We start from the raw sequence: 27,104 nt of genomic DNA, 5'->3' as shown, positions 1-27,104 counted from the left end.
GACCACCATTGCTACTTGGCCTCTCTGAGCTTCAGTAACCTCATCTGTAAAATGAGAACAAAGCAGTCTCATTGAGTTGTTGTGGGGATGAGGTTATACAATGTAGGCAAAGAATCTATTCAGTGTGACAGACACACACCCAGGCACTCAAAAAGTGGTTATTTTCATTGTCTTTTTATTATTTATTTTCATGTTATTTATATATTATCTCAAACACCAAAGGACATTCCAAACCAAAGGACATGAAGTCCGTTCCAGAGGAGGTCACCCCTCCAAAGCTGAAATTCTAGGACTTCACACAGATTGACAAGTGCCCTGAGGTATAGGCAGTTCCCATGATGTGGGGACAGAATCCTAGGGGTGTTGAGAACTTGCAGCAAAGCAGTTTGTTATTGTTTTTAGTAAAGACGGTTGATATTATTATCATGTGCTGTCACCAACCAGGCAATGTATTAAATGATTTACATCATCCTATCCACTCCTAACAACAACAACAACAACAACAACAACAAAAAGATAGGCAGATATTACTAATACCATGAGGCAGGTATCATAAGAATACAAAGAGCAAGAATACAGATGGACAAAAATATCTCACAACCCACAATTCTAGGCTGTGATGAACAAAAAATAAGTTTGAAAGCCAATGTGTACAAGTTCCTCTTCCAGTGAACACCAGACAGGGCCATCTGACCTCACTGTTTTGGGACTCTTATACGATGATTTAAGAATTTATTTCCAAACTCTTTTTCAAAACATATGTGGCCACTTATTTCAAAACATATTTTGGGGTGCCTAGGTGGCTTAGTCAGTTAAGCATCCGATTCTTGGTTTCAGCTCAAGTCATAATCTCATGGTTCATGAGCTCGAGCCCTCCACGGAGCCTGCTTGGGATTTCCTCTCTTTCTTTCTCAAAGTAAATATTTAAAAATATATATTTTAACAATATACCACAAAATTAAAAAAAAAAAATTTGTGGAAGTTATAGTACATGGCCCTGGACCCAGACTATCTATAGACTACTCTGTGATCTAGAAAAGTTTATTAACAGCTCTACCTCAGTTTCCTCATCTGTAAACTGAGAATAATCATACCTGCCCTCTTAGTGTTACTAGAAAGAATAAGTTAGCTACTACACATAAAATCCCTGAAATGTTGCCAGGCAAATACAGTAAAAACTCAGTGAAAATGAGCTATTATTATATTCCATTTCTCAATCATTGTATATAAATACAACTCATTTCCCACTTCTCCATTTCCTCTCCAGTAAAACTGGCTCAATAAAAACATTTTTGAGGTTGGCTAAGAAGTAGTAAAGTATTATAAAATGTGAGGCTAAATAGGCTAAAGGAACAAACAGGCTAAAATGGAAGAGAAGAGATAATCACGTATAGTGAGGACATAACTTATTTTCTCACTTGGGAGAGTAGAATGGTACAACCACAAGGGAAAACTGATGCACAGCATGTGCTGAAGCTGAACAAATGCATACCCTATGACCCACCAATGCTAGCCCTAGGAATATACCAACACAAATGTCCATGAAAAGACATGCACTTAAAATCCTCATACTAGCACTATTTTTTTTTATGTTTGTTTATTTTTGAGAGAGAGCCAGGGGGAGGGGCAGAAAGAGAGGAGGACAGAGATTCTCAAGCAGGCTCCACACCATCAGGGCTTGAACTCACAATCTGTGAGATCATGACCTAAGCCAAAATCAAGAGTTGGATGCTTAATCAACTGAGCCACCTCCAGGATTATTCTTTTTTTTTTTTTTATGAAATTTATTGTCAAATTGGTTTCCATACAACACCCAATTTTTTTTCCAGCATTATTCTTAATAGCAAAGCACTGGTGACTGCCCAAATGCCCACCAACAGAATTGGGTGTAGTCACACACAAGTACGGTAGTACTTAGTGACTGTACTAAGAATAACCACACACGATGTGAGTTTCAGAAACACAATGTAAAATGAAAGAAACCAGACACAAAAAAAGTATATACTGTATGATTTCAGTTATAAAAAGGCTGGACTGGATGTTGTGATGCAACACTTGGGTCCCCCCAGGAAAAGAGGACTCTTTCCTAGCTTCTGGGAGAGGGGCCAACACACACCCAGCAGCTGTCAGCCTTCTTCAGAAACTGCCTCTGCAGAAAAGAGCAACAGTGGCCAAGGGCATGCCCCTTCCCTGGGCAGCCAATCACTGGTCAACACAGGGGCGTCAGTGACTATTTCTTCTGCAACATGGAACATCTCTGAGGGCCTTTCCATGACTCCATAGGGTCAAATCAGGCTTCCGCTAAGACTGAATCACAGCTCAACTTTTCCCTCTACCCAACCCCACTCCCTTCCTCTCTCTCCTCTTCCATGAGCGTTGATCCCAAGGGCTCTCCCTAATAAATTTCCTGAACTCTAACCTTGCTCTCAGAGTCTGCTTCCCAGGGTATCCACACTTTGGCACAAGCAAATTGGACCCACGATGTAAGAAGTGAGGATAGCAATGACCACCTGGGGGAAAACAGGGAGGGAACAGAAGGACAGGAAGGACAGCATCTAGGGTGCAGATTAATAGTCTTTGTTTTTTAAAGTCTGGATGCTGGCCGTATAACTGTTCAAATGGGAGAAATTCATTGAACCATACATCTGTAAAACGTGCGCTGCTTCCTACGTATGCTACACTTAAATATGAGGTTCAAATAAAATAAGACAAACTAGAAAACGACCTGGAACAGACCCTTTAAAGAACATTTAGTCCGACCTCCCTGTGCACCAGTTAAATAATCATTTATTGTGCGTTTAAGTGTAACCCAGAGAAGTCCAAAGAAGCCTAACCTGAGATTACAAACCAACCAGTGGCAAACCACAACCATGCCTGGATCCCCCGGCAGCAGGCTTGTAGTGTCTTCACCAGACAATGCCCCGACGGGTAGCCACAGGAGTCAAATCTGAGGCCAAGGAAGGGCCTGCTGCAGCCAGCTCACCAACAAGTCAGCTATGCTTGCCAAAAACTCAACCCTTAGGTAAGCCAAAATGCTAGCTTGCACCCCAAATGTACCTTTACATACCTTCACCTTTGAATCTTCCATAAGAAACAGCCCAGGTTCTGAAATCAGAAGATGTAAAAACCTTTCCTATGTAGACAAAACAGCATGCTTCCATCCTCTATTGTGTTCTCTCAAGAAAGCATAATCTGTTTTTACCATAGCTGGCTGTTTTTACTACTTATCCTCTCAGCCTCCCCTTTTTAAAAGCAATTTTTGGTTTATTTAAAATGTCATCTCTCTTCCCCTTTTACATAAGGACAAAGAAACGAAACACAAAGAGGACAAAATATATCCTGGATTGGGATGGTAAAGCCCTTCCCTTTCCTAGGTAGCCTATTCCTGATGCTGGTCGCTTGGGTCACTCCCATTTTCAAAACCACTCATCCAAACTCCGCAGAATTTCAGACCAAATGATTCCTTTAACATGATGATGAAGACAGCACCAAAGGAAAGGGTGTGGAACTACTGGAACAAAATTCGTTACTTTTTCTCAAAAACAATTTAGTCACTCTTTGAGATATAAGAACTAAAGGTCGCAGTAGTCTCTAGGAAACTTAAAGGGTGATCACTGCTCCATTTTCATGAACGTTTGATACCAACAAAGAGAGAAGAATATGAGGAGTTTTATCTACTGAAGTTCCAATGCATTATTTACATTGGATCTAAGAAGAGAGTCAAATACATTTTAATCTTTCAGCTTTTTTGTTATGATTGTTTTATCTTTGTCAGTTTTTCTTGGATAAAGAGTAAGAATGTACAACCCCGCAACTAAGTTCCAATGAAAATTTTTAGGCTTGAGCCTAAACAGCCAAACACGCTTGGATTTCCTAAACGTTTTTGGAGGAAGACATCACAGAATATACACAAATTATTTAGATCTTTTTTAAAAGGGTTTGCCTCCCAAGTAAATATAAATAAATTGATCTCCTTTCAAGGGCTGAAAAACAGTGCAACAATAATGTGCACTTCATCTTGAAAATTCAACAAGAAGCTGGCTAGGAATTTGCCACATACTGTTTCTTAGGTCATTCATTGATTTTTTCATCCATTCAACAAAATTTTTTTTGAATGCCTATTCTGCCTTGAAGCAAAAACCTGATTAAGTACTCTTCTATATGTATGCTCATAAAAAGATCTCAAAACATTCTTTTTGCCCACTGAAGAGAACTCCAGAACCCTCCTCCCACCCAATATCCAGAAGTAATTTTGGGGCACCTGGATAGCTCAGTCAGTTAAGTGTCTGACTCTTGCTTCGGCTCAGGTCATGATCTCACAGTTTAGGAGTTCGAGCCCTGCATCAGGCTCTGCGCTGTCAGTGCAGAGCCTGGTTTGGATTCTGTCTCTCCCTCTCTCTCTGACCCTCCCTGGCTCATTCTCTCTCTCTCAAAATAAATAAATTAACTTAAAATAATTTTTTTTTAAAAAAAGTAATTTACTTCCTGACTCTATTCTGCTCCAGTCTTTTATAAACAGATGAAGAATGTTTTCTGAGAATTTTTTAAAAGGTACCATGCTTACCTTCCCACTAAAATACCTGTGGCCCTTCCAAAATTTAGAAGCTACAAAAATCAGGCCAAATCTGTTTCCAGGGAAGAATGACAGTACTTTGTTAAAGAACTAAGATGGGTATTATCAGAGCTCAGTCTGTAACCTAGCCAACAGTTTTAAGGGGTACCTCTGTCACACCTTCCCAAGCTCACTGAGCCATCTGTCTGCAGGGAATGTTCCCTCCTTCACAAAACTGGGACCAAAAGCCACAATAAGAGCAAGAGAAGTCTCTGTCTTCTTGTTCACAAAAAGGCTGCTTTTCTGGGGCCACCTCTAAAGAACATTCCCAACAGAGCATGAGAGTACTCCAGGCAATGACTGGAGCAGACCAACAGATCAGAGAAATATCCACTCTAGCTGTATTAGTAAATGTGATTTCAACTGTGCTGCAGTTCAAATCTTAAAAGCAGTCTACCTCAGTTGGCCCAGCGTACATCATGGGAGATGGGAAGATGGCCACCACTGTTGTTTCTGGATTCAGGACTCCTTCTTCCAGTACTGCAGCATGCTGCTTCATACGCCACATCAAAGGGACATCATCATCCTTGGTCCAACCCCCAAGAGGGTGAAGGAGAAGGACAGGGCGCCGATAGCCCCTCTCTAGAAGTTGTTTATGGGTATCCTGCATTAACAGAGCATGTCCATTGTGCACTGGGTTGCGTAATTGAAATGCAAAGACAGCATCTGAAAAGAGAATTTCCAGAGTCAAGAATAGTACTTTTCTAACAGATTACCTTCCAAAGGATAAGCAATTCTTCCTAAAGCTTGATGCTTAGGATTAAACAAACATACATGCCCACAATCAGAGACTGGTGAAAAACATATACTGCTTTGACCTTTTACTCCAAGGCAACTTGACCTCTACTTCTGCTATGTTTTTACTTTACAAATTTTACATGCCTGAGGATGTGTAATAGAATGGTCATGGATTTACAAAAATTGCTTTCTGCATTCATGGGGAACGAGAATAATCACCAGACTTTCTGGTCCCAACATCCTGGTTCAGCTGCTCACAATGGATATAATTTCTTGGCCTGTGCCTTAATTACCCACCAGGTCAATCCCTCCATAGTACCTAAGACACTGCATTATTAAAAGGAGACAGGAAGGTAGAAAAATTTATAGTTTAAAGAAGTTACTTACTACCCAAATGTGCTCATATACACTGATTAACTTTGCTTGACTAGAACCCTATGTTGTTTTGTGATGCCAGATCTAGATTTTGTATTACAGTTTTTAGCAACAACACTATCCCTCACAAAAGCCATTGCTATTACCCAAGCAATGAAAACTCCTAGACTAATTCTGCTTACAACCCTGGCTTTACTCCCACATGGAGCTTGCTAACAGGCTATGTTCTTAGAAAGCATGGTTCTTTGGAGTCATAGAGAAATTTCACAGAACAGAGTGGTGAACCCAGTTAGAAGAGCTGTGTTTTACTGCCCTCACAACATGTGGTAGAGCATCAAGCCATGTTGGTCCAAGCCTGACTCAGAAGAGTATCTTCCCCTCTTCTAACAACTGTAAGCCAAATCATACAATGTCTTCCCCAATCTGTTCTGAATTCTGTCTTCTATCATGATGACAAAAGGCCACAGGAGGAAATTTGTGGCACCTTACTTGACCAGCAGTTTGGGTTTTTTTGAGCGCGGGTGGGGGGGGGGGGTGTGTGTGCACACATCCTGTGATATTCCAAGATTTACAGCATTATTGTTATGCTTTGAAGTTGTTAGGTTACCTTTTATACATGAACAAGGCTGGTTTTCACCCATGAAATAGCTGATACAAGGTACAAAGAATAAGGAAGTCTTGATACAAATATATGAGCATTTAAAACTATTCTGCCTTAAGGAGATGGGAAGAGGGTACACACCTGAAAGTTTTTCTATCCTGAATTCACTTCAAATTTTGTTTTATATATGGATATAAAAAGATCCCCAAACATCCCTTTGACCATTAAGTAAAACTCCAGAATTCCTCCTACTCTGGGAGCAAGAAGCAATTTTACCTCCTGACTCTATTGCATATACTCTAGTCCTTCATAAAAGGACAAATGAAGAATGTATATATTTCCCCACTTAGGAGATTACTTACTGCCTGACCTTACCCACTCTGATTCTGGCCTAAGTCTGGTCACTCACCTCTCTCCTCTCTTCCCTTCACTTTATGCTGCCCATTCTTTATAAACAGCCTGATCTCAACAAACACACTTAGTAAGCATCAGTGAATCCTCCTCCTGGGCCAATGGGAGTCACTGCACTGATAGGGAGTTGGGGGGAGACTCCAGACTCACACCTCAGGGAGTGGGGAGGACTCTGGGCCAGCACAAGCCTGCAGCACCACGGCCCAGGAGACCACCTGTTTGGGACACTGCTTACATACAGCAAGGGAGAGCAAATACATAAATACAGTAAGGATAATGGGAGCCAGGATTCTCAACTGTAGGAGATGGTGGCGCCTGGGTGGCTCAGTTGGTTGAGAGTATGACTTTGGCTCAGATCATGATCTCACGGTTTGTGGGTTCAAGCCTGCATCAGACTCGCTGCTGTCAGCCCAGAACCTGCTTCGGAACCTCTGTCTCCCTCCCTCTCTCTGCCCCTCCCCGACTATTAAATTAAAAACATTAAAACAAAAAACTGTCGGAGATGGAAGGCATAAATACGGAAAGGAGAAAGGCTAGAATAGACTATGTGGTACTGAATTAGGACTGAAAGTATCGGCATGAGCTCATGGTCTTCACCTATAAATGTGTGGGGTTGTGTGTGTGCATATACATATACACACCTCTTAGTTCTGTCCACTGAAAGGTCCTGCAAGCAACCACTACCCAAGGACAATGAGCAAAACAAAAGCACAAATTTTCTATTCTAAATACCACTGGCAAAATGGCTGATTCTAGGGCTAGGGCAAGGCAAGTACAACATGAGCTGGAACATCTTGTGTGTCATAAAGAAAGGAAGTGCTCAGAAAATGAGTGGGTAGAGCAACCAGTTATGACCCAATGACTAACCCCAATGGCCAACCCAGGACAAGTTAAACACCAACGTAAATAATAATGCTAATGATAGTAATGAATTGTAACCTACTGAGTAAAACAGGAATATGTGAGTCCATAAAGAATAAAATAAACAAGGGGCACCGGGTGGCTCAGTCAGTTAAGCATCCGACTTCGGCTCAGGTCATGATCTCACAGTCTGTGAGTTCGAGCCCTGCATCAGGCTCTGTGCTGACAACTTAGAGCCTGGAGCCTGCTTCAGATTCTGTGTCTCCCTCTCTTTCTACCGCTCCCCCGCTCATCCTCCCTCTCTCAACAATAAATAAACATTAAAAAAAAGTTAAGAATAAAATAAATGAATAAACCAATGGGAGAGAATGGAATACTCTACCTTATGGCAGAAGGTCAACAAACAAATGTAGGAAGAATAACAATTAGAAAACTCGTTTGGCAGTATCTGGTTTTTGTTTGTTTTGTTACTTTCTATAATTTATTTATTTTTTATAATTTACATCCAAATTAGTTAGCACATGGTGCAACAATGATTTCAAGAGTAGATTCCTTAAGCCCCTTACCCATTTAGCCCATCCTCCCCCCCCCCCACAACCCCTCCAGCAACCCTCTGTTTATTCTCTGTATTTAAGAGTCTCTTAATGTTTTATGCCCCTCCATGCTTTTATATTATTTTTGCTTCCCTTAAAACTAGTGGGTAAAAGTTTGATAATAGGATATTTATAGTTTCAAAATCTCTCTCCAAAAATACTTCTTAGTAAGTACAAAATTTGTTAACTTTACAGCAGGAAAACCTGGCAAACAATCTTAAACAAGAGAGAAATGTAAATTTTTTTTTAAAGTTAATCTTAAAAAAAAAAGTTTAGGACCAATCAAAATTGTGAGCCACCAAATATGATGCACTGAGAACTCACAAATGCTTCCAGTAGGATCTCTGACAAAATTGTATAACCTGAATCTAATTGTGAGGAAACAGCAGATAAATCCAAACGACAGACATTCCACAAAATAAATGATAGGTACTCTTAAAAAATGTCAAGGTCATAAAAGACACAATTCCAGACTGAAGTAGACTAAAGAGACATGACTGAGTCCTGAACCAGAAAGGAAAGGTGGCAAAGAAAAAACATGATTGCTGTTGTTGGTTTTGCTCTAAAGGACCTTCTTAAGACAATGGCAGCATTTGAACAGAGTATATGGGCTTGACAGTGTTACATCAATATTCTTTGCCAGACTTTGACAAGCATGCTATGGTTAGGCAGGAGATTGGAATTTTTAGGAAAGGCATGTAGACATACTAAGGGGTAATGAGGCATCCCCTCATGTCTACAACTTTCAGGGAAAGTGAGAACAACAAAGCAAATAAAGTATAATGTTAGTAGCTGTGGATTCTGGCTGAATGTACAGGAATTCCTGATACTATTTTTGTAATTTTTCTATACATCTAAAATTATTTCAAAACAAAAAGTTAAAAAACGTAAAAAATTATGACAAGAGACATATGAAGCAAATACAATGTGTGGACCTTATTTACATTCCGATTCAAACAAACTATTAAAAAAAGTGACTACAAGGAGGGGCACTGGGTGGCTCCATCAGTTAAACACTAGACTCTTTTGGGGGGGGGGGGCATTTTATTTATTTTGAGAGAGACAGATACAACGCAAGTAGGGGAGGAGCAGAGAGAGGCAGAGAGAGCGAATCCCAAGCAGGTCCTGACCTGGGGCTCATACTCACGAAACTGTGAGACCATGACCTGAGCCAAAACCAAGAGTAAGATGCTTAACTGACTAAGCCACCCAGGCACCCTAAACATCTGACTCTGGATTTCGGCTCAGGTCATGATCTCACAGTTTGTGAGATCAAGCCCCACTCTGGGCGCAGTGCATAGCCCCAGAGCCTGCTTGGGATTCTCTCTGCCCCTCCCCCACCTGCACACACACACACTCTTTGTCTCTCAAAATAAATGAACTTTAAAAAAAAATTTCAAATTTGGGGTGCCTGAGTGGCTCAGTCGGTTGAGCGTCCAACTTCAGCTCAGGTCGTGATCTCACAGCATGAGTTCGAGTCCCACGTCAGGCTCTGTGCTGACAGCTCAGAGCCTGAAGCCTGCTTCAGATTCTGTCTCCGTCTCTCTTTGCCCCTCCCCTGCTTGCACTTGCTCTCTCTCTCTAATATAAATAAACATTAAAAAAAAAAAAAAAAAAAAACTTTGGGGGCACCTGGGTGGCTCAATCGGTTAAGTGTCTGATTTCAGCTCAGGTCATGATCTCATGGTTTGTGAGTTCGAGTCCTGCGTCAGACTTTGTGCTGTCAGTTCAGAGCCTGGAGCCTGCTTCGGATTCTGTGTCTCCCTGTGTCTCTCTGCCCCTCCCCCGTTCACACGGTCTCTGTCTCTCAAAAAATGAATAAACATTTAAAAAAATGTTTTTAATTAAAAAAAAACCTTTTAATTAAAAAATTTAAATAAATAAATAAATAAATATTCATGGCAAGAAACTAAACCCACTGTTCTACTGGTGGCTCAAGGTCCACAACAACATAAACTCACACTGTCAGATGGTGTTTGCAAGATGAGGGTGTGTTAGCACTGTGCTCATTAGCTTCTGTCCTCCTTAATCAGGAACAGGCATCTATCTTTGAATAGGGCCCCTGGGTGATATGTCTCAGGTATGACCACTACATGCCTAGACTTCAATCAGATCAAATCTGATTTTGTAAAATCACCATTTGGCAGGATTATTTATACGACAGGATGTGCAAAAGGAAACATATAGAATAAACGGTCTCAAAGACACATATTTCACAGATCCTTATAATTTATTATCTATGCAGGCTTTCTTTCCAAAAAGAATTAATCTAGCTCCACACTGAACATTTAATAGATAAAGTTAAGACAGATGACTCAGTAAAAATGCGTCAGCAGCATATGAAGGACTTTACTGCCAACATTTCTTCCAGGTAGAATTATTTCCTTACTATCTGCTCCTCAGAAATCCAATGACCGACCATTTGATCTGACTGCCCATTTTTTCTTGCCAATATTACCAGGTCTCTCCTAAACTTCTAGTCAATCTCTTCTAACTATTTATCAATGAATTACACAAATGGTTTGAGCTGTTAGTTGCAGGCTGTATTTTCATCCTTACCAACATCTGGTTTGTCCACAAGAGAACTTACCTGGATAAACAATATAATAGGAATACCTGATCCATTGGAAGCTGACACCCCAGGATATTGTCCCAACTAACACAACCCCATGCATCACTATTAAATTTTCCTCCATCAATTTTCCATCAAGGATGGAAAAAAAATTATGAGCCACTATGGACCTGGGGCCACTAATACTTATAGCAACTGTCATTATTGCCTCACATCCTCATCCTCATTTTCTAAAGGACAATGATTTTCCTAACTGTCACACACAATGAGTGTCAAATATTTGCCTTTCTACTTGTAATTCTTTATGGCTTAGTTTAAGACTGTTTTAACTGTGTTTGAAAATGGGAGATGATCTACAAGATGACTAAAATTTAATATTTATACTTCTGATTTCCATCTCTTTCTAGACCTCTGTCTCCATGTTCCTGGAAAAAGACCAGGAATTCGATAATCTTGACTTCTAGAAAGTACACTGTGAAGCTGCTGACACCACGCATAAAAGCAAACTTTTTCTGTAAAAAGCCAGAGTGAATCGTTTAGGCTTCACAGGCCATGGGGGACTCTGCTGTAACTATGCCAACCCTGCCAAAGTGGTGCAAAAACAGCCACAGACGATGGATAACCAGTGAGTATGGCTGTTTTCCAATAAAACTTTATTTACAAAAACTGGCAGCAGGCCAGATTTGGCCCGCAGACTGCTGTTGACTGACCTCCGATAGACAAATGCAATGTGGCTGAGAAGTCTACAGAGCACCGCAACCAAGCTGACTGGTGTGAGCCAAAGTGTTAAGAGAGGAAAGCAGAGACGTGTCTGGGGAACAGAGAAGCATTCACTTTGCCAAAGGTGGATATAAAACCTGGCGTAAGATTATTACGTAGAATTTCGAATGCCAGGTTAGGAAGGATGCAGCGTACTCAACAGGGGCTGTGACTCAATCAGTCATGTTTTATAGAAAAGGGGTCTCCACAGGACTGTGCGGGATTGACGTCGGAGAAGGTACAGCAAGAAGAGAGACCACAGAATTAGAAGACTGCTGCTGAGGAGCATGTTCCCACACTTCCATGTAAAATAAAACTTCCACCAACTCTTCCTCACCCTTCATTTATTCCTCCCCCAGGATTCTGACAGGCTCGTCTGACAGACACAACCTACGCGCTGGGGAATGGAGTCACACTGTGGCAACAGTGAAGACAGGCAAACCCCTTCCCTCAGACCTCTCCCCATCCCGCACCCCCCATGCTTGAGGTCACCGAGCGCTCCATGTCAGTGGCTCCCGAATCTCCATCCTCTGACTACAACTCTCCCCTGAGCTCCAGATGGTCTCCCCGGCTGCCTCCTAGCACTCCACAGGCACCTGAGTCTCCACTCCTGCCGACCTCCCTGCAGGCTCTGTTCCCGCCCTCCTACACCACGTGCAGTCAATCAGTGATCACACTGTCCCCAGATCTCAGCTCCACTTGCTCCATTACAGCTGCACACATTAGCCTTCACTGCCCCTTCACCAGACGCGCCTACGAACTGGTCCCCCTCCCCCATCCAGACTCTGTGCACCTGCCAGGGCAGCGAGAGGCAGGGAAGAAACCAGTTTGGGGACAGGACAGAAATTCTGTTTTAGAGATGCCTTCCTGAGGTAACAATGATGAAACTGGTCCTACGCCCAGGAGCTTACAATCTAGTCAGAGGAGGAGAAGCAAACATTCACTAATCAGAGGAGAAGTGTATGATAAAAGGAATATAGGTCCTTCAACTCCAAAAGGACATGATTATATCTTTGTCTTCAGAAGATACGCCTGGTGACAGTGTGAAAGATCAAGTGATGGTAGAAAAGAATGGGACTGGATTCATTTACTTAACCAATTCTTTCCCGTTGTTACTTAGTGAATACGAAACTCCTGCCAAATCCAATAGACACTTTCTTGTTTTAAAGGGTCCTGATCTGGGGTGCCTAGGTGGCTCAGTGGGTTCGGCTCAGGTCATGCTCTCACATTCATGAGTTTGAGCCCCGTGTCAGGCTCTGTGCTGACATCTCAGAGCCTGGAGCCTGCTTCAGAGTGTGTGTGTGTGTGTGTGTGTGTGTGTGTGTGTGTGTGTCTCTCTCTCTCTCTCTCTCTCTGCCCCTCCCTTGCTCATGGTCTGTCTGTCTCTCTCTCAAAAATAAACATTAAATTTTTTTAATAAATAAATAAATAATAAAGTGTCCCAACCTCTCCACTGCTTCTGACAAAAAACACCGACCCCACGGCCTTCACAGTCTCAGGGCCTGCCAACCATGGCACCAACCTTTTCTACTTCATCTTCCCCTTGACCCTTTTAAGTAAAAACCATGAAACACTAAGGACATTTGGGGGGGAAAACTGCCTACAAATGCACTATCCTAACGTAGCTGTTTTTGGTTGTTTTGCACAATCCCCTAGTTTTCTCTCTATACATACATTTTTTTTTTTTTTTTACAAAGTTGTAATCAGATGTGTATGTTTTATATTCTGTGTGGCCATTTCGGGCTGATCACTTGTTTCTGACATCCTGTAGTCCTCTCAGAGCAATAGGTTCATTGCTGTGTCCTATGAAGTGCTTTCTTTGCATACTCATTCGGGAAACTCACCCCTTCGCCTGGATTCAATTACTGTGTGCACACAGATGGCTTCTGTTAGCTGCATCTCTAATTCTGACCATCCAATTCATCAGTTATAGAGACTTATTACTGAAAGCATTTCAATACATAATGTTCACTGCTGTCCCCTCTCCTGTCAATCCTTCCACCTTCACTATTACTCAAGCCAAACACAGGTCTGGCCCCCAAAACCTATTCCTTCTTATTTGATGTCTACATAAAGGGACAACCCAGTAAAGCAAGTTCTCTCCCCTTCCCCCTAGTCCAGGAGCCAACACACTAGGAAACAAGTACAGTCTGATCCCTTTCCTTCCAGCAGGTGGGAGGGGAGGAACACAGGAAAAGGTTCTCCTCAGCACGTGCTGACTTGAGACAGGGAAAGGAAATGGCAACCACTAGCTCCTCCTGGTGGTAGGAAGAGCATGAGCACTGACCCCCGGATTCATGTAGGAGGACGCGGGGTTGCAAATGCCACTGGGCGCAAAGAACCTGGCTCCGACCCTGCTCTGTGGCTTCTTAGCCCAGTGCCCACAGACAACTTCAGTTCTGGCAGCAAGGCTGTTCCGAGCAACAGATGAGGTGAGGAGCGTGAAGTGCTCTTGACTCCCAGTCACTCTTCCCCCAGATATCTCCAAACAGTGTTCGCTGCCCAGCCCACAGTCAGAGCCTTGGTATGCATCCCAACCACTAAACCCAGAATTACAACATCTTCCTGCTTCCCTCCTTTCAACTTCTTCTCTGTAAAACTGTCCTACATGCAGCACTAATTAATAAGTCTCTCCCAGTCCCACTCGAGCTTTATTATCGGCCACTTTACCCCAAAGCTCTAATAATAGGCATTTCTGATTTTCCCTAAGTCAATATAGCAGCTGAACAAGAGTACGGACAGTAGTTCTAGAGTTATTAGGGAAGGTTGTGTGTTTAATGTTTGTTTTTTTGGGAGCTTTTTTGAAGAGAGTTGCAAGTAAGAAAGAGTTTGGTTTTTCTTCCTTCCTCTGGACCATCATAAATTACTGATCTTTCTTTCACTTAAACTGCTTAGAAGGGGGAAAAGGAATCAATAAGACAGGGCACTTGAGTAAACATGAACATATTAGTTAGCATTTTTCACAAAGTGATACTCTTATACCCCAAAGTATGGCAGCAATAAATTGTTTTCCATTCTCAAGCCTAGAAATGCTTTCAAATTATAGTAAAAAAAAAAAAAAAAAAAAAAAAAATTTGAATGTATTGCCAATTGGGCTCTGTCCTACTTGTTCTCCATTCTCCTTCCTGCCTAGTCTGTTGTGTGTCCGTGTGTGTATCTGTGTGTCAGGCCATGGGGGCTGTACTCCTGCCTCCATGATGTGGGAGACATTAACAGACAACCAGAGAACAGAGAAAGTTTGTGGGGGGCTCCTGTCCCAGCACCATTCTGCCTCAGCATTGTGATTCTGGCCTCCGTCCCCCTACAACTGGGGGGTGAGTAAGGGGATTCTGGTGACAGCCCCTCCTCACAGCTCAGTTCCTTTCACCCAGCTTCAGAAACACAGTCTCCTTCCAGCGGCCTCAGGAGGGGTAACACTACACCAAGCTGCTAATCACTGAAGGCCTCAAGATTCCTCCTGGGTTCCCTTAACCCTGACCACCCTTCTTCAAATACTCACTTTGTTAAATTATGTTGACAGCCTCATCTGAATGTGCCTTGACCTGACTGACAGAGGCTCCCTGCACCCAACATCGAATTATGGTATCTCCAGTTCGCTGTCATTTATGGTCCAGAAAGTCTAGTGCCTTCACACTATCTGCTTCTGCCTCAGCCTTCTCATGTATTGTTCCCAGTTTTGTGTAAAATATCCACCTGCCGTCTCCATCCATTCATTTAAAATATAGTTTGTAGTTCAACAACTCTACAAAGCTTTCCCAGATTTCTTCAACACTGTGATACTATACTAGCCTGGAAGGAGTTATGTCAACTTTTTCTTATTGGTAATCCAATAAGAGAACAATATTCTGTGTGTAATAAATACTAACTGGCTCTCACTTAGGTTAAGTGAAATCCATTCTTCCTTTCCAAGACAGTGATCAACCATCAGTGACTCAAAGAACCTGCCCTCTGGGACTGTGTCACCTTGCAATCACTGATGTGGTTATTAAAGACTTCTCAATCCTTCCAAGCTACAGAACAGTCTCAAAGAAGCAGAAGTGATAACAATAATGAGCACAAGACAACACCCCACCATCAGGTAATCAAAATTCTTCTTCTAAGATGCAGGAAGGAGAAAGAGGGAGAGGTAGCAAAACAAACCCCAAGTAGAAGAAAAAATAAAGATTGCGTTTTCTCTCCTTGAACTATGTAGGAGATACAGGCACATCACCAGAGGACTTGTTAATGGCCTCCTAAAAGAGGGAACAAGAATTACGAAACAAACTCCTGGTCTGTTGCTTGTCTTAGTCTAAAATGGAAAAGTAAACAAAATAATACTCCACAATCTTTGTTGTCTGATGTAAGGATAATTGGCTCTCAGCTACTTTAAACAAAGTTGCAATCACTCATTATGCAACAAATTCTCTAAATGACCTAAAATGTTTGGCTCGAAAAGAAGAGCATAAAACAGATGTAATATTAAAGACTCCAATTATGAATAATTCCTTGATAAGACCCCTCATCAGTGCCAACAATTAATTTACTAACATGAATTACAGTTATGAATTCAAATTTTGGCAAAAAATTAAAGTAAATATGGTGTGGTCTCAGCACGCTTTCCATTAAACATGTTCTTATTTACCAGGAAAAAAAGCAAAGGCCTATATGTCTTAAACCATCAGATGATTATGGCTGCATATGAAATAAGATCCAATTCGAAGTGTCTTAAATAATTCACGCATTCAGTCTTTGAATAAGAAATCTGGACTCTCTCTTACATTTCAATGCCAGAACGGACTTACACAAGGACCCTTAAATTGCTGACTAAAGAGAATGAGGTGCCATCACTGACCTACAGCAATCACGACACATTCCCCTATGACTGGCCCAAAGCATGTTAGCAAAAAAGAAAATATATTATCGTACAGGCAGGCACCAAGTGTAGCATCCAGAAAAACATCTGCACACATAGTTTCAGTCATGCTTCAAATTCAGAGATGAGTAAAGTTAAGGAGGGGTGGGGGCAGGGGCCCTAGGCTCAGATACCCTACATGGGCCAAGCAGAAACTGAACAAATGAGGCAGGCTGGGTGGGAACTGCACAGTTCTGAACAGTGTGTGGCCTCCAGTTCTCCACTTTATTTTGCACTCTTATCTCAAATATCAGTGAAGTACAGTAGAGTTTAAGAATAAACAGATATTCGGGGCACCTGGGTGGCTCAGTCAGTTGAGCATCAGACTTCGGCTCAGGTCATGTCGTCATTCTCACAGTTCGTGAGTTCAAGCCCCGCATAGGGCTCTCTGTGGTCAGTACAGAGCCCACTTCAGATCTTCTGTCTCCCTCTCTCTCTGCCCCCCTCCTGTGCATGCACGCATTATCTATCTCTCTCAAAAACAAACATTTAAGAAAAAAAGAATAAAAAGATATTCTTTCTCTAACCTTTACACAAATAGGTAAGACTAGCTTCAGACTCAGAAATTATGACACATTAACCTGTTACCATGTACCCTTTACAGTGCCGTAAGCAACTTATTTCACTTTTTAAAATAAAATATTATGTGTTAGGTATCACCTGCCCTCATTTTTACAAGTGAGGGAAGTGAGCCTTAGAGAGGAAAGTAATTTCTCAAAAACCACATGACTTCTGGGTGGTGAAGCAGGGAACAGCACGACTACCAGGACCTGGAGCTCACTGAAGCTAAATACGACTCATGAAACGAGTGCTCTTGCCCAGGTTCTGTAGTCACTTGAGAAGGAGGCTCCTGGTTAACAAATATGGCTCAGTGACCAGCTAGTTCCTTACAAAGCAACCATTTTCACCGGACTTTTCTCAGCCGTGTCCACTCCATTTCTACACAGAAAATATTTTAAAAGGCAGCAGCAATGCTTAGGGCTTAACCACTTCGGTAGTGGGTGAGAATTCATTGGTAGCATGATTGCAGGAATCTTCAGATCTTAAAAATGCCTCCCAAACTCTACAGTGAATGCTGGTCCCTGACATGGAAGCTTGAATTTGTGAGTGTGGGTGCACCAGTATAAACACATCATTTACCTACCTCTGTGTGAAAGACCTACTATTCACAAACTGTCAGATAAGAAAATCCCTGCCCCAGATAAGATAGGGTCATAAAGAGCAACGGGGCGCCTGGGTGGCTCAGTCGGTTAAGTGTCCGACTTTGGCTCAGGTCATGATCTTGCGGTTCACAGGTTCGAGCCCCACATCAGGCCCTGTGCTGACAGCTCAGAGCCTGGAGCCTGCTTCGGATTCTGTGTCTCCCTCTCTCACTGCCCCCTCCCACTCGCACTCGGTCTTTCTCTCCCAAAAATAAACATTAAAAATAATAATAATAAAGAGCAGCATCTATGGAGTCTACTCATACTAGTCCATTTCATCCTAATCCAGAAATCTGAAACCATTATTAACCTACTCTTCAACAACTTTTCCTGTTATCTCCTTTACACCTCTCTCTTATACACCATATGCTCCAGTCTTATTTATTAACGGATCCTCAGCACTTGGCACCTGGTATGAAGGTGCACAATAAACATTTGTTGAATGAACAGCAAACATGATATTGTTTATGCAGTGATATGTTAGACTCATAAGATATTCCAATATATAAAGCACATTGATAAGAGTGAATTACTCAATTTCTCTTCCACAGCTGTACTCAGCTTTAGCATATGAGTTTTATAAGACAAATAAAAGGTCAATCTGTAATTGGCAAAAGCATCTTCCAAATTACACCAATCTAACAGAACTACGTAGGTTGGATTAGATCAACTACCTCTCCCAACACATTCCATTCTACATTTACTCATCATTCTCTTCCACACTTCAGTAAGTGTTGGAAAAAATAGAACATTCCCATCAAGCAGAAACTCCAGGCTAAGTATCATGTTAGATAATCAGATCCATGTCTTACCAGCATTCATATCTTTAAACTTCTGCTTTAGCTCAGTAGGAGTGAAACGATACTGATCAAGACCATCATTCCAGCGAATTCGGTCCAAGACTTGAAGATCTCCTCCAATCAGCCAATCTCCTTGTTCCATAACCATCTAATGGGAAGAAAAAAAATTTTTTTTAAAGAAAACAAGATCAAAATAAGGAAGAACATTTCCCTCACATGAGCTACATATAGTTGTAAACTAATCTTAAGGCCAATGATAAACATGTTTGGCTTATCAACTGAACGGGGATTAGAGACACATTAAAATTAGAATGTATTTGGGGCACCTGGATGGCTCAGTCAGTTGAGCGTCTGACTCTTGATTTCAGCTCAGGTCGTGATCTCATCATTATGAGACTAAGCCCCACATCGGGCTCCATGCTGAGCATGGACCCTTCTTGGGATTCTCTCATTCTCGCGCACTCTCTCTCTCTCTCCCTCCCTCCCTCTTCCCCGCTCATGCTCACTCACTCTCTCAAATAAAATTAAAAAACAAAACAAACAAAAATTAGAATACATTTTATAATTTCTCAGAGGTCTTGTGACACAACTAGGATATTTACATAGGAAAGGCAAACAACATCAAAGTAATTATGACTTGTTACGTAACAAAACATTGCCTTCATTGTTGTTGTATGCTGTTGTAAAGAAACCTTTGTAACCCTGAGTGAGCCCACCCCTCCTCTGTGTTCTCCAATCCTAAACTTTTGACTATTTAAAGCAATGCTGATGGAGCTGGACGCAAATTCATACCCTCGGATCTCCACATCACCTCTAATTTCTCACAACTTCACTCATGTTCCTTCCCTGCATCTGAGAGTAGGGATGTGACCTCTGGGACCTGTCCACTTCCACAGCACAGCTGAAACTCACCCTTCCCTCCCTGGCTTCAGCTTAGGTACTAATAATATACCCAGACCACTGCAGTCCCTTCCTACGGGGTCTATAAAGTCCCTCCCCATCCATAAAACCCTTCATTCGATAAGTATTTACCAAGTAACTGGTACATGCCAGGGCCTTTGCTGGGCACCGGGAAATGCAGCAGAAAATGGGAGAAAGATCTAAGAGACCTTACGTTCCAGTGGGACACTGAACAGAAACCAGACAGGTAGTGGCTAGTGACGAGTGTCACAGAGAAAATAACTGGGGCAATGGAACACAGTGCCCAGGGAGCAGAGTGAATGACATGTAAGAGCAAGGGGTCAGTAAAGGTCTCTCTGAGGAGGGCGGCACTGAACCCGAGATGACTAAAAGGAACCAGCCACGGAGGTAAAGTATTTCGGGCAGAGGAAGAACAAGTAAAAAGTGCTGGAGCAGAAACAAAAGCCTGGAGCATCTGTCCTTGAGAAGCAGCCCAGGGCCAGGAAAGTCAGAGCAGGGATAGGAGTAGGGGGAGGGAGGGGGAGGGAGGGGGAGGGAGGGGGAGGGAGGGAGAGAGAGAGAGAGAGAGAGACAGACAGACAGACAAACAGACAGGCCATGAGTTAGAAGGTCAGGGCCGGACCTCGTCGGGACTTGGGTTTTATTCTATTTACAACAAGCAGCCCCTGGAGAGTTTCAGAGGATAGAGTGCTATGCTCAGATTTATATTTTTGAAGGCTCACTCCGGCTGCTCCAAGAACAGAAAGGCAGTGGGCATAAGGAAGCGGGATTCCAGCCAGAGCACAGCGGATGGTGTAGGCTGGAGACCTGGAGAGCTCGGACAGTACCAGTGCAAGTGGTGGTGGGATGGGGATACCCTGCACAAGACCACCAAGCCAAGCTTCTTAAAGTGCCACTTTGTTTGTGACTGTCTCATGCTCCCAGGCTGCCTGTGACCTCCACTCCTAGCAAGGCAGAGCAGCACAAAGGACCCACGACAGACTCTAATCCTGACTCCTAACTGGTGCCTCTGCAGGTCTGGGCAAGCCAAACCCAAAAGAAGACTCCTCAAGTTAAAGAAAACTGGTCTACCTCCAAGGATCATTGTAAGGACCAAACGACAGAAAAGCAGTTTGAAAAGCATAAAGCATAAATATATGTAAACCATGTGATGACTGAACATTTTAACATCTCAGGGTAGAATGCTAAGCCTTCTCTCTTCCCAAGGTCCTCTCTCCCGCTTAATAACCAGCCATTTCTCAAACACATGGAGTCTTTGCTCCTCCTGATCCCTAAAACTGGAATTGTGTTTCTCACCGTTCCTTATCGAAATCCTGCTGGTTCCTCAAGGTTGCATCCTAACAAGTTGTGCAGATTACTCTAAATAGAAGTGGCATATACATCAGTAATTACTCTCTGCTATAGATTATGGAAGATGGCTCTGAAGCCCCAAAGTCCTTAATTCATTTTTTTTTTTTAATTTTTAATGTTTACTTTTATTTTTGACAGAGAGAGAGAGGGGGAGGGAGAGAGAGAGGGGGAGGGAGAGAGAGAGAGACAGAGAGAACGTGAGTGGGGGAAGGGCAAAAGAGAGGGAGACACAGAATCTGAAGCAGGCTCCAGGCTCTGAGCTGTCAGCACAGAGCCTAATTCAGAGCTTGAACTCATGAACCAAGAGATCACGACCTGAAGTTGGACACTTAACCGACTGAGCCACCCAGGCCCCCCGCAAAGTCTTTAATTCAAATCAGACCCTCATTCCACTTATTAGCTCTATAATTTTGGTCAAGACATCTATCCCCTGTAGGTCTCAATTTCTCCCTGTGTAGGATAGAAATGCCACCCATCCTATAGGTTTGCTATGCGGTTTGGAAGAATTTACATAAGCATGTTTTGTAAACCATTAATAACTGTAGAATTATGGAGTACCTGAGTGGCTCAGTCGGTTGAGCTTCTGACTTCGGCTCAGGTCATGATCTCACAGCTCCTCAGTTTGAGCCCCGGGTTGGGCTCTGTGCTGACAGCTCAGAGCCTGGAGCCTGCTTCGGATTCTGTGTCTCCCTCTCTCTCTGCCCCTCCCTCACTTAGAGCCTGGAGTCTCTCTCTCTCTCTCTCTCTGCCCCCACCCCAACCCTGTTCATGCACTGTCTCTCTCTCTCTCTCTCTCTCCCTCAAATAAACATTAAAAAAAAATTTTTTTTAATAACAGCAGAATTTTAACTTTGAAGAAACATCTGACACCATCACTAGTTCAAATTCCTTATTTTCTAAAACAATATATCTCCCTATTTTAAAAAGTTTATCACTTCTTATCCTTCATGGGATGAGATTTAGGACATTGTCAGGATCTAAACAGACGTCATAAAAAACTTTCTAGATAAAGCTACTAAAATTTCACTTAATTTCTTTTAAAGCTCATAGTGTACTTTCAAACAACTGACAGGAATTTTACTTCAATAACATTTCACACATAATACATAAAATACACGAGGCCCTCTGGAAAGACTAAGTGGATTTCACTATTTTCATATCAGAAACAACGTTCGACTGGAAGTCCAGACTAGATAAAATCACCCTGCCACGGGCTCCCATAGCACCCTGTCTTCAGAGCCGACCTGTAAGCACATGATGTCTGCTCCACCACCAGCCAGTAAGCTCCAAGCTTATAAAGAACGTGCCTGCTGTGTACATCAGCCATATATCCCCAGAACTGGCACCAAGCTCAGTGCCTGATGCAAAAAAGATTTACTGAACAATTATTTATCTGCATCAAAATGACAAGATCATGGTTCATCACACTAATCTAAGATCCAGTGTCCTTTCTGCAAAATAATCTTTTTTTGAGAGAGAGAGCACCCGCATGCACAAACAGGGGAGGAGCAGAGGGAGAAGGTGAGAGAATCTGAGGCAGTCTCCACGCCCAGCGTGGATTTGATCTCACAACTGTGAGATCGTGACCTGAGCCGAAATCAAGAATCAGACGCTTAATTGACTAAGCCATCCAGGCGCCCCCCCATTCCGCAAAATATGAACAATTCCAACAGAAGAGTCAACATACGGGTGATGCCCGCACTGCAGCACAAACACTATTGGCAAATCAAGATACAAGGCAGCAAGGTTTGCTCAGGACCTTGATGTAGGGATGGTTCTTGCACGTTGTTCCCCATTGTCTGGCACAGCGCTCCTCCTTCCTGTGCTCAAAAAACTCTGGGTTGCGAAGAATAGCCACACGGCAGCCCTCATACATCAGAGCAAATGCGGTGCAGCCGTCCAGCCTCTCTCTGTCTTCATGAGTAGCCGGCAGAACTATAGGTACTGACAAGTTAATGACACCCCCTGCAGGACACAAGAGAACATGAAGCACACAGCTTGGATTACTCAACAGGCCATATATCCACCTTCCACTTCAGGGGATGCTCTTCAAATAATACAAGATTTATGGGTCAGTGACAGTACCTGGCACAGAAAATCAGGAGAGAGAACAACCCCCCCACCGCAAACAGGTTAAAAAAAAAAAAAAAAAAAAAACCAGCAAAACATTAAGAGTGTCAACACCATGAAGCAATGTACTTCCCACACTTCCCACAACAATTCATGAAACTGTCTTTGGGAAGAAAAAAAGTGGTATAAAATCACAGACATAGAAGAAACAGTTTAACAAGGAAGAGTCAACTGGTTAAGCCTGGTGTCATCAAAATATACTGAGCACCTCCAATACATGAATAAGACAAAAAAATGTTTTCAGGGCCTTTCTAGGAAAATGTAAATCCGTTCTGATAACTATACTTTGAGTGGCAAGTATACTTGAGTCTGCTGGGGATACTTGGGTTTCCTTGAGAGAGGAAGACAAAAACACCCAAAAGGTTTTTTGATTTCTTTGTTTTTAATCAGAATTAGACCAATATTAGTGATTACTGGCCAAGAAACAAAGGAAGCAAGTGTGTCTATTTCAATCCAAATATGTTGTCTGTGAGACAATAAGCACATCCTCAGTTTCCAACCTTTCAAGTTCTAAAAGTTTTTTTTTTTTTTTTTTTCCTACTCATCATGCCCAGGTTAGAAAAATAAAATGCACTCTCAAATTCATATGTGGATCTTATTTACATACCAGATAAAAGCATACTTTCTTGGAAATCATGGCTTGCCTTCCTTGGACAAAAGAGGTCAACAAAAATCAGTGATAACTGCTTGGCTGATTTAAAGTTACCACCACTAGGTACAGTTTAAAGGGGAAAATTAATAGGTAGATTTGCAGCAAACACAAGGCTAAATCATTCCGAAGGAGGCAGTCCACAAAGATTCTGCCATTGGTTCCAAAGAAGAAAAATCAAAAAGCAATATTTAACACTTAAATTTTTGTGATACAAGTTTCTTGAGAAGAATGACTAGGAGTTACAATTTCTGGTATCAATTTCATTCCTTAGTTAAAAGTCGTAACACAGAAAAACGTGCTGGCTATTTTATAGGCTTAGTGACATTTAAAAATATTTTATTTAATGTAACAAATTAATCTTACCAACAGTATACAAAGTTCTGGGTAGCTGAATTGTCAGTAAAATATATTAAACATCAATGCCTTTGACAAATTTTTTTTTTTTTTTTTTAGTGCTTTAAAAGAAGAAGAAGAACCATCACTTTAACCATCTATTTCAGGACTTCTTTGTTTTGTTTTTAAGATTTTATTTTAAGGAAACTCTACACCCAACTTGGGGCTCAAACTCACAACCCTGAGATTAAGAGTTACATGCTCCACCAACTGAGAGGCAGCCAGGTGCCCCTATTTCAGGACTCCTTAACTTGGCCTTGCTGATTCCTTATTAGAACACTCAAGCAAGCAGGGGCACCCAGGTGGCTCCATCGGTTGGGCTTCCGACTTCAGCCCAGGTCATGATCTAACGGTCCATGGGTTCAAGCCCCACGTCGGGCTGTGTGCTGACAGCTCAGAGCCTGGAGCCTGCTTTGAATTGTGTCTCCCTCTCTCTCTCTGCCCCTTCCCTACTCACACTCTGTCTCTCTCTGTCTATCAAAAATAAATAAACATTGAAAAAAAATTTAAAAAAAAACACGCAAGCATGGATTTCAGGACAGCAAAATTCAGGATATATGTGCACTTTTTCAGAGAAAGGCTTTCCATGATGATCAGGTGGATACAGCAGAGGGAAATTCTATTTGTTTCTTAAATCCATTTTCAGCCCTTATGCCCAGGGAAACCTGCATATATAAACCTGCATTATCTCCCTCTGCAATAAATCACAATCCAGAAAACAAAACAAAACAAAAAGATCTCACAGTTCACTTCAAACATTCAGTACCGCTATAACTTGGTCTTAAAATACTATCTTCCAGGGCGCTTGGGTGGCTCAGTTGGTTAAGCATCCGACTTCACCTCAGGTCATGATCTCATGGTTCGTGGGTTCGAGCCCCGGGATGGGCTCTGTGCTGACAGCTCAGAGCCTGGAGCCTGCTTTGGATTCTGTGTCTCCCTCTCTCTCTGCCCCTCCCCCACTTGCGCTCGCTCTCAAAAATAAATAAAACACTTAAAATGCTACCTCCATTAAAGACATCACCACTACTTTTTAGAGGCAGTGATGAATTGCTGCCCCTGTGTAATTTCTCTTCCATACTCAATGTACAATTGAACGCAGAAGCTCTTACCATCCAGAAGACAATCAAAATGAAGGCACTGCAAGTACTCCCTCTCTCTCATAAAGCCATTCAGGGGGGTTGCCCAACCTTCTGCCAGAACCTGTACCCACTGCATATCCACCTAGTAAATGAGACAGTAAAGGAAAATGCTCTACTTCATATACTTATGAACAAAAGCAGTAATAACCTTTAAGAGTTTAATTTGGAAAGCAATGGAAAGAAACACCTCAAGAATGATTATAGATTATACAAATCTAATAAAGATTAAGGGCACTAGGAAAATGTGCATCTCTCCTAATAAATGTGCATAACATTAGTCTTCAAAGCATTTCTAATAAGGATGGCATCTCCTACACTAGTGGCTCTCAAACTTTAATATGCTAGAAGAAACCCTGGGAAGGCCTTTATTAAAACAGAGATTGTTCCACCTCCACAGATTCTACTTCAATCGCTTTGCTGTGGGGCCCAAGAATTTGTATTTTTAATAGGTTCCCAGAAAATGCTAAATGATAGTCTGCAAGTTATACTGTGACAACTAATGCCTTAAACTAAAACAAACTTTACATAAAAATACTTACCAGAACAAGTGCCTGACCAATGACAGGGCGCCCTTTATTTTATAAAGATTATGTTACGTCTTGACTTTTAAGATTTCTAACCTATCCTACCAGAACGTTAAGGAATTGATGGACTACATACCATTAACAGAAGCTGGATATGCTCATTTTTTAACTGTGCGTGTGTGCAGCAGTGGCTCTCAAATGAGAAAAGATAAAGCACCTGGCCAACTGGGTGCAGTAAAATGTAGCTTACCATTTATTCCCAAAGTATGTGGGCCAATGTATTCCCCTCCTGTAAGTCACAGGAAAAATTATATACACAGACCAAATTGTTTCACTTACTTTCAAGTTTTCCTCTTACCAATTATTTCTAAACGTTGGACAGTGGCCACTATTTGTCTCTACTGGAATTCAATTCTAGATGGTATGTGTTATGGACTGAATGTCTGTGTCCCCCCTCAAATTCATATGTTGAAGCCCCAATCCCCAATGTGACTGTATTTGGAGATGTGGCCTATGAGGAGGTGACAAGGTTAAATGAGATCATAAGGGTGGGGCCCTAATCCAACAGGTCTGGTACCCTCACAGGAAGAGGGACACCAGAGCTCACAGCTATCAGCAAGCCAGAAAGAGTCTCACCAAGAACCAAATCAGCCAGCACCTTGATCTTACACTTTTCAATCTCCAGATCCACAAGAGGGGCAATTTTTGCTGTTTAATCCATCTAGTCTACGGTATTTGCTCTGGCCCCCCAAGTTAATACACTATCCGACTTAAGATGGATTTTTTAGTTAATTACTTTTCATAACTGCCGTGCAAAGAACAAGCCACTACATTAAAAGAGCTACTGTGTTGTAGAGCTCTGCTGACCTGGATTCACAATCATTCATCCTCATTCTGTGTGTATATATGTATGTTCACTCCATGCAAAGTATGTCAATGACAACATCTGTTCCTTTGCAACGGCCACCTTCCTACGTGGCTCTGTTCTCCGGCTCTCCCTCTCTGCTCCCTCAGAATGTCCTGGCTTCTGGTCAGAGACCCAATCCCATAAAGCACATCAAATAATCTACTGCTAATCAGGGATTTGAATAAACTTAAAGAGGCCTTCTCTAAGCCCAGAAATTTGTTGGTGCTTAAAGATTTGGTGCTTCCCTGGGTGTTCTGGATTTTTAGTAACTAAATGAAAGGCTGGGAAATTCAACTTCTGGTCCAGCTTCTTATTCATCTCTCAATTTTAAAAGTACATCTAAAGGATATAATTTAAAATTCTCTAATATTTGAAAATGATAAATTATAGTTTCCAATGTTGTTGTATCTAGTTTACCTCAGTAGGTTTTTTTTGGCGGGGAGAACACTTAATGAGAGCTAAAACATGCACATAATGACTCTTACCAAAATAAGAGATTCAAGGTTTTGGCAGAGGATTATGAAACATGTTTGGAGGGAAAAACTGTTCATTTTAATTACTATATAGTACTTTGAAGCTTTAAGAACTCATTCCTTCTGATAAACCTAAAACTTTTACACAATCTCTGATCTTTGCTATTTCAAAATAGATAAATCTTATGACATTAAATACA

General features: G+C 41.9%; 1 protein-coding gene across 1 annotated transcript; it reads right to left on the bottom strand.

Annotated features, from left to right (window-relative positions):
- Positions 1 to 1,421: 1,421 nt before the first annotated feature.
- On the bottom strand, positions 1,422 to 25,559 carry LOC125918205 (bifunctional 3'-phosphoadenosine 5'-phosphosulfate synthase 1). The gene is made up of 4 exons (XM_049624237.1): positions 24,971 to 25,559; positions 22,446 to 22,651; positions 18,428 to 18,563; positions 1,422 to 5,278 (listed from the first exon to the last, which is right to left on the bottom strand). Exons 1-4 carry the CDS (start codon positions 25,074 to 25,076, stop codon positions 4,995 to 4,997), a joined length of 732 nt encoding a protein of 243 aa, XP_049480194.1. The 5' UTR covers positions 25,077 to 25,559; the 3' UTR covers positions 1,422 to 4,994.
- Positions 25,560 to 27,104: the final 1,545 nt, after the last annotated feature.

The sequence above is a fragment of the Panthera uncia genome, unplaced genomic scaffold, assembly GCF_023721935.1.
Source record: "Panthera uncia isolate 11264 unplaced genomic scaffold, Puncia_PCG_1.0 HiC_scaffold_546, whole genome shotgun sequence".
NCBI lineage: Eukaryota > Metazoa > Chordata > Mammalia > Carnivora > Felidae > Panthera > Panthera uncia.
This window is presented reverse-complemented; position numbering and strand designations above follow the sequence as displayed.

Coding starts and splice junctions, on each gene's coding strand:
- LOC125918205 (XM_049624237.1), bottom strand. CDS start 25,076: ATGCAGTGGGTACAGGTTCTGGCAGAAGGTTGGGCAACCCCCCTGAAT. Junction 22,652..24,970: donor TTTTGATTGTCTTCTGGATG/GTAAGAGCTTCT, acceptor TGTGTCCTGCAG/GGGGTGTCATTAACTTGTCA. Junction 18,564..22,445: donor AGAACCATCCCTACATCAAG/GTCCTGAGCAAA, acceptor TCTTCCCATTAG/ATGGTTATGGAACAAGGAGA.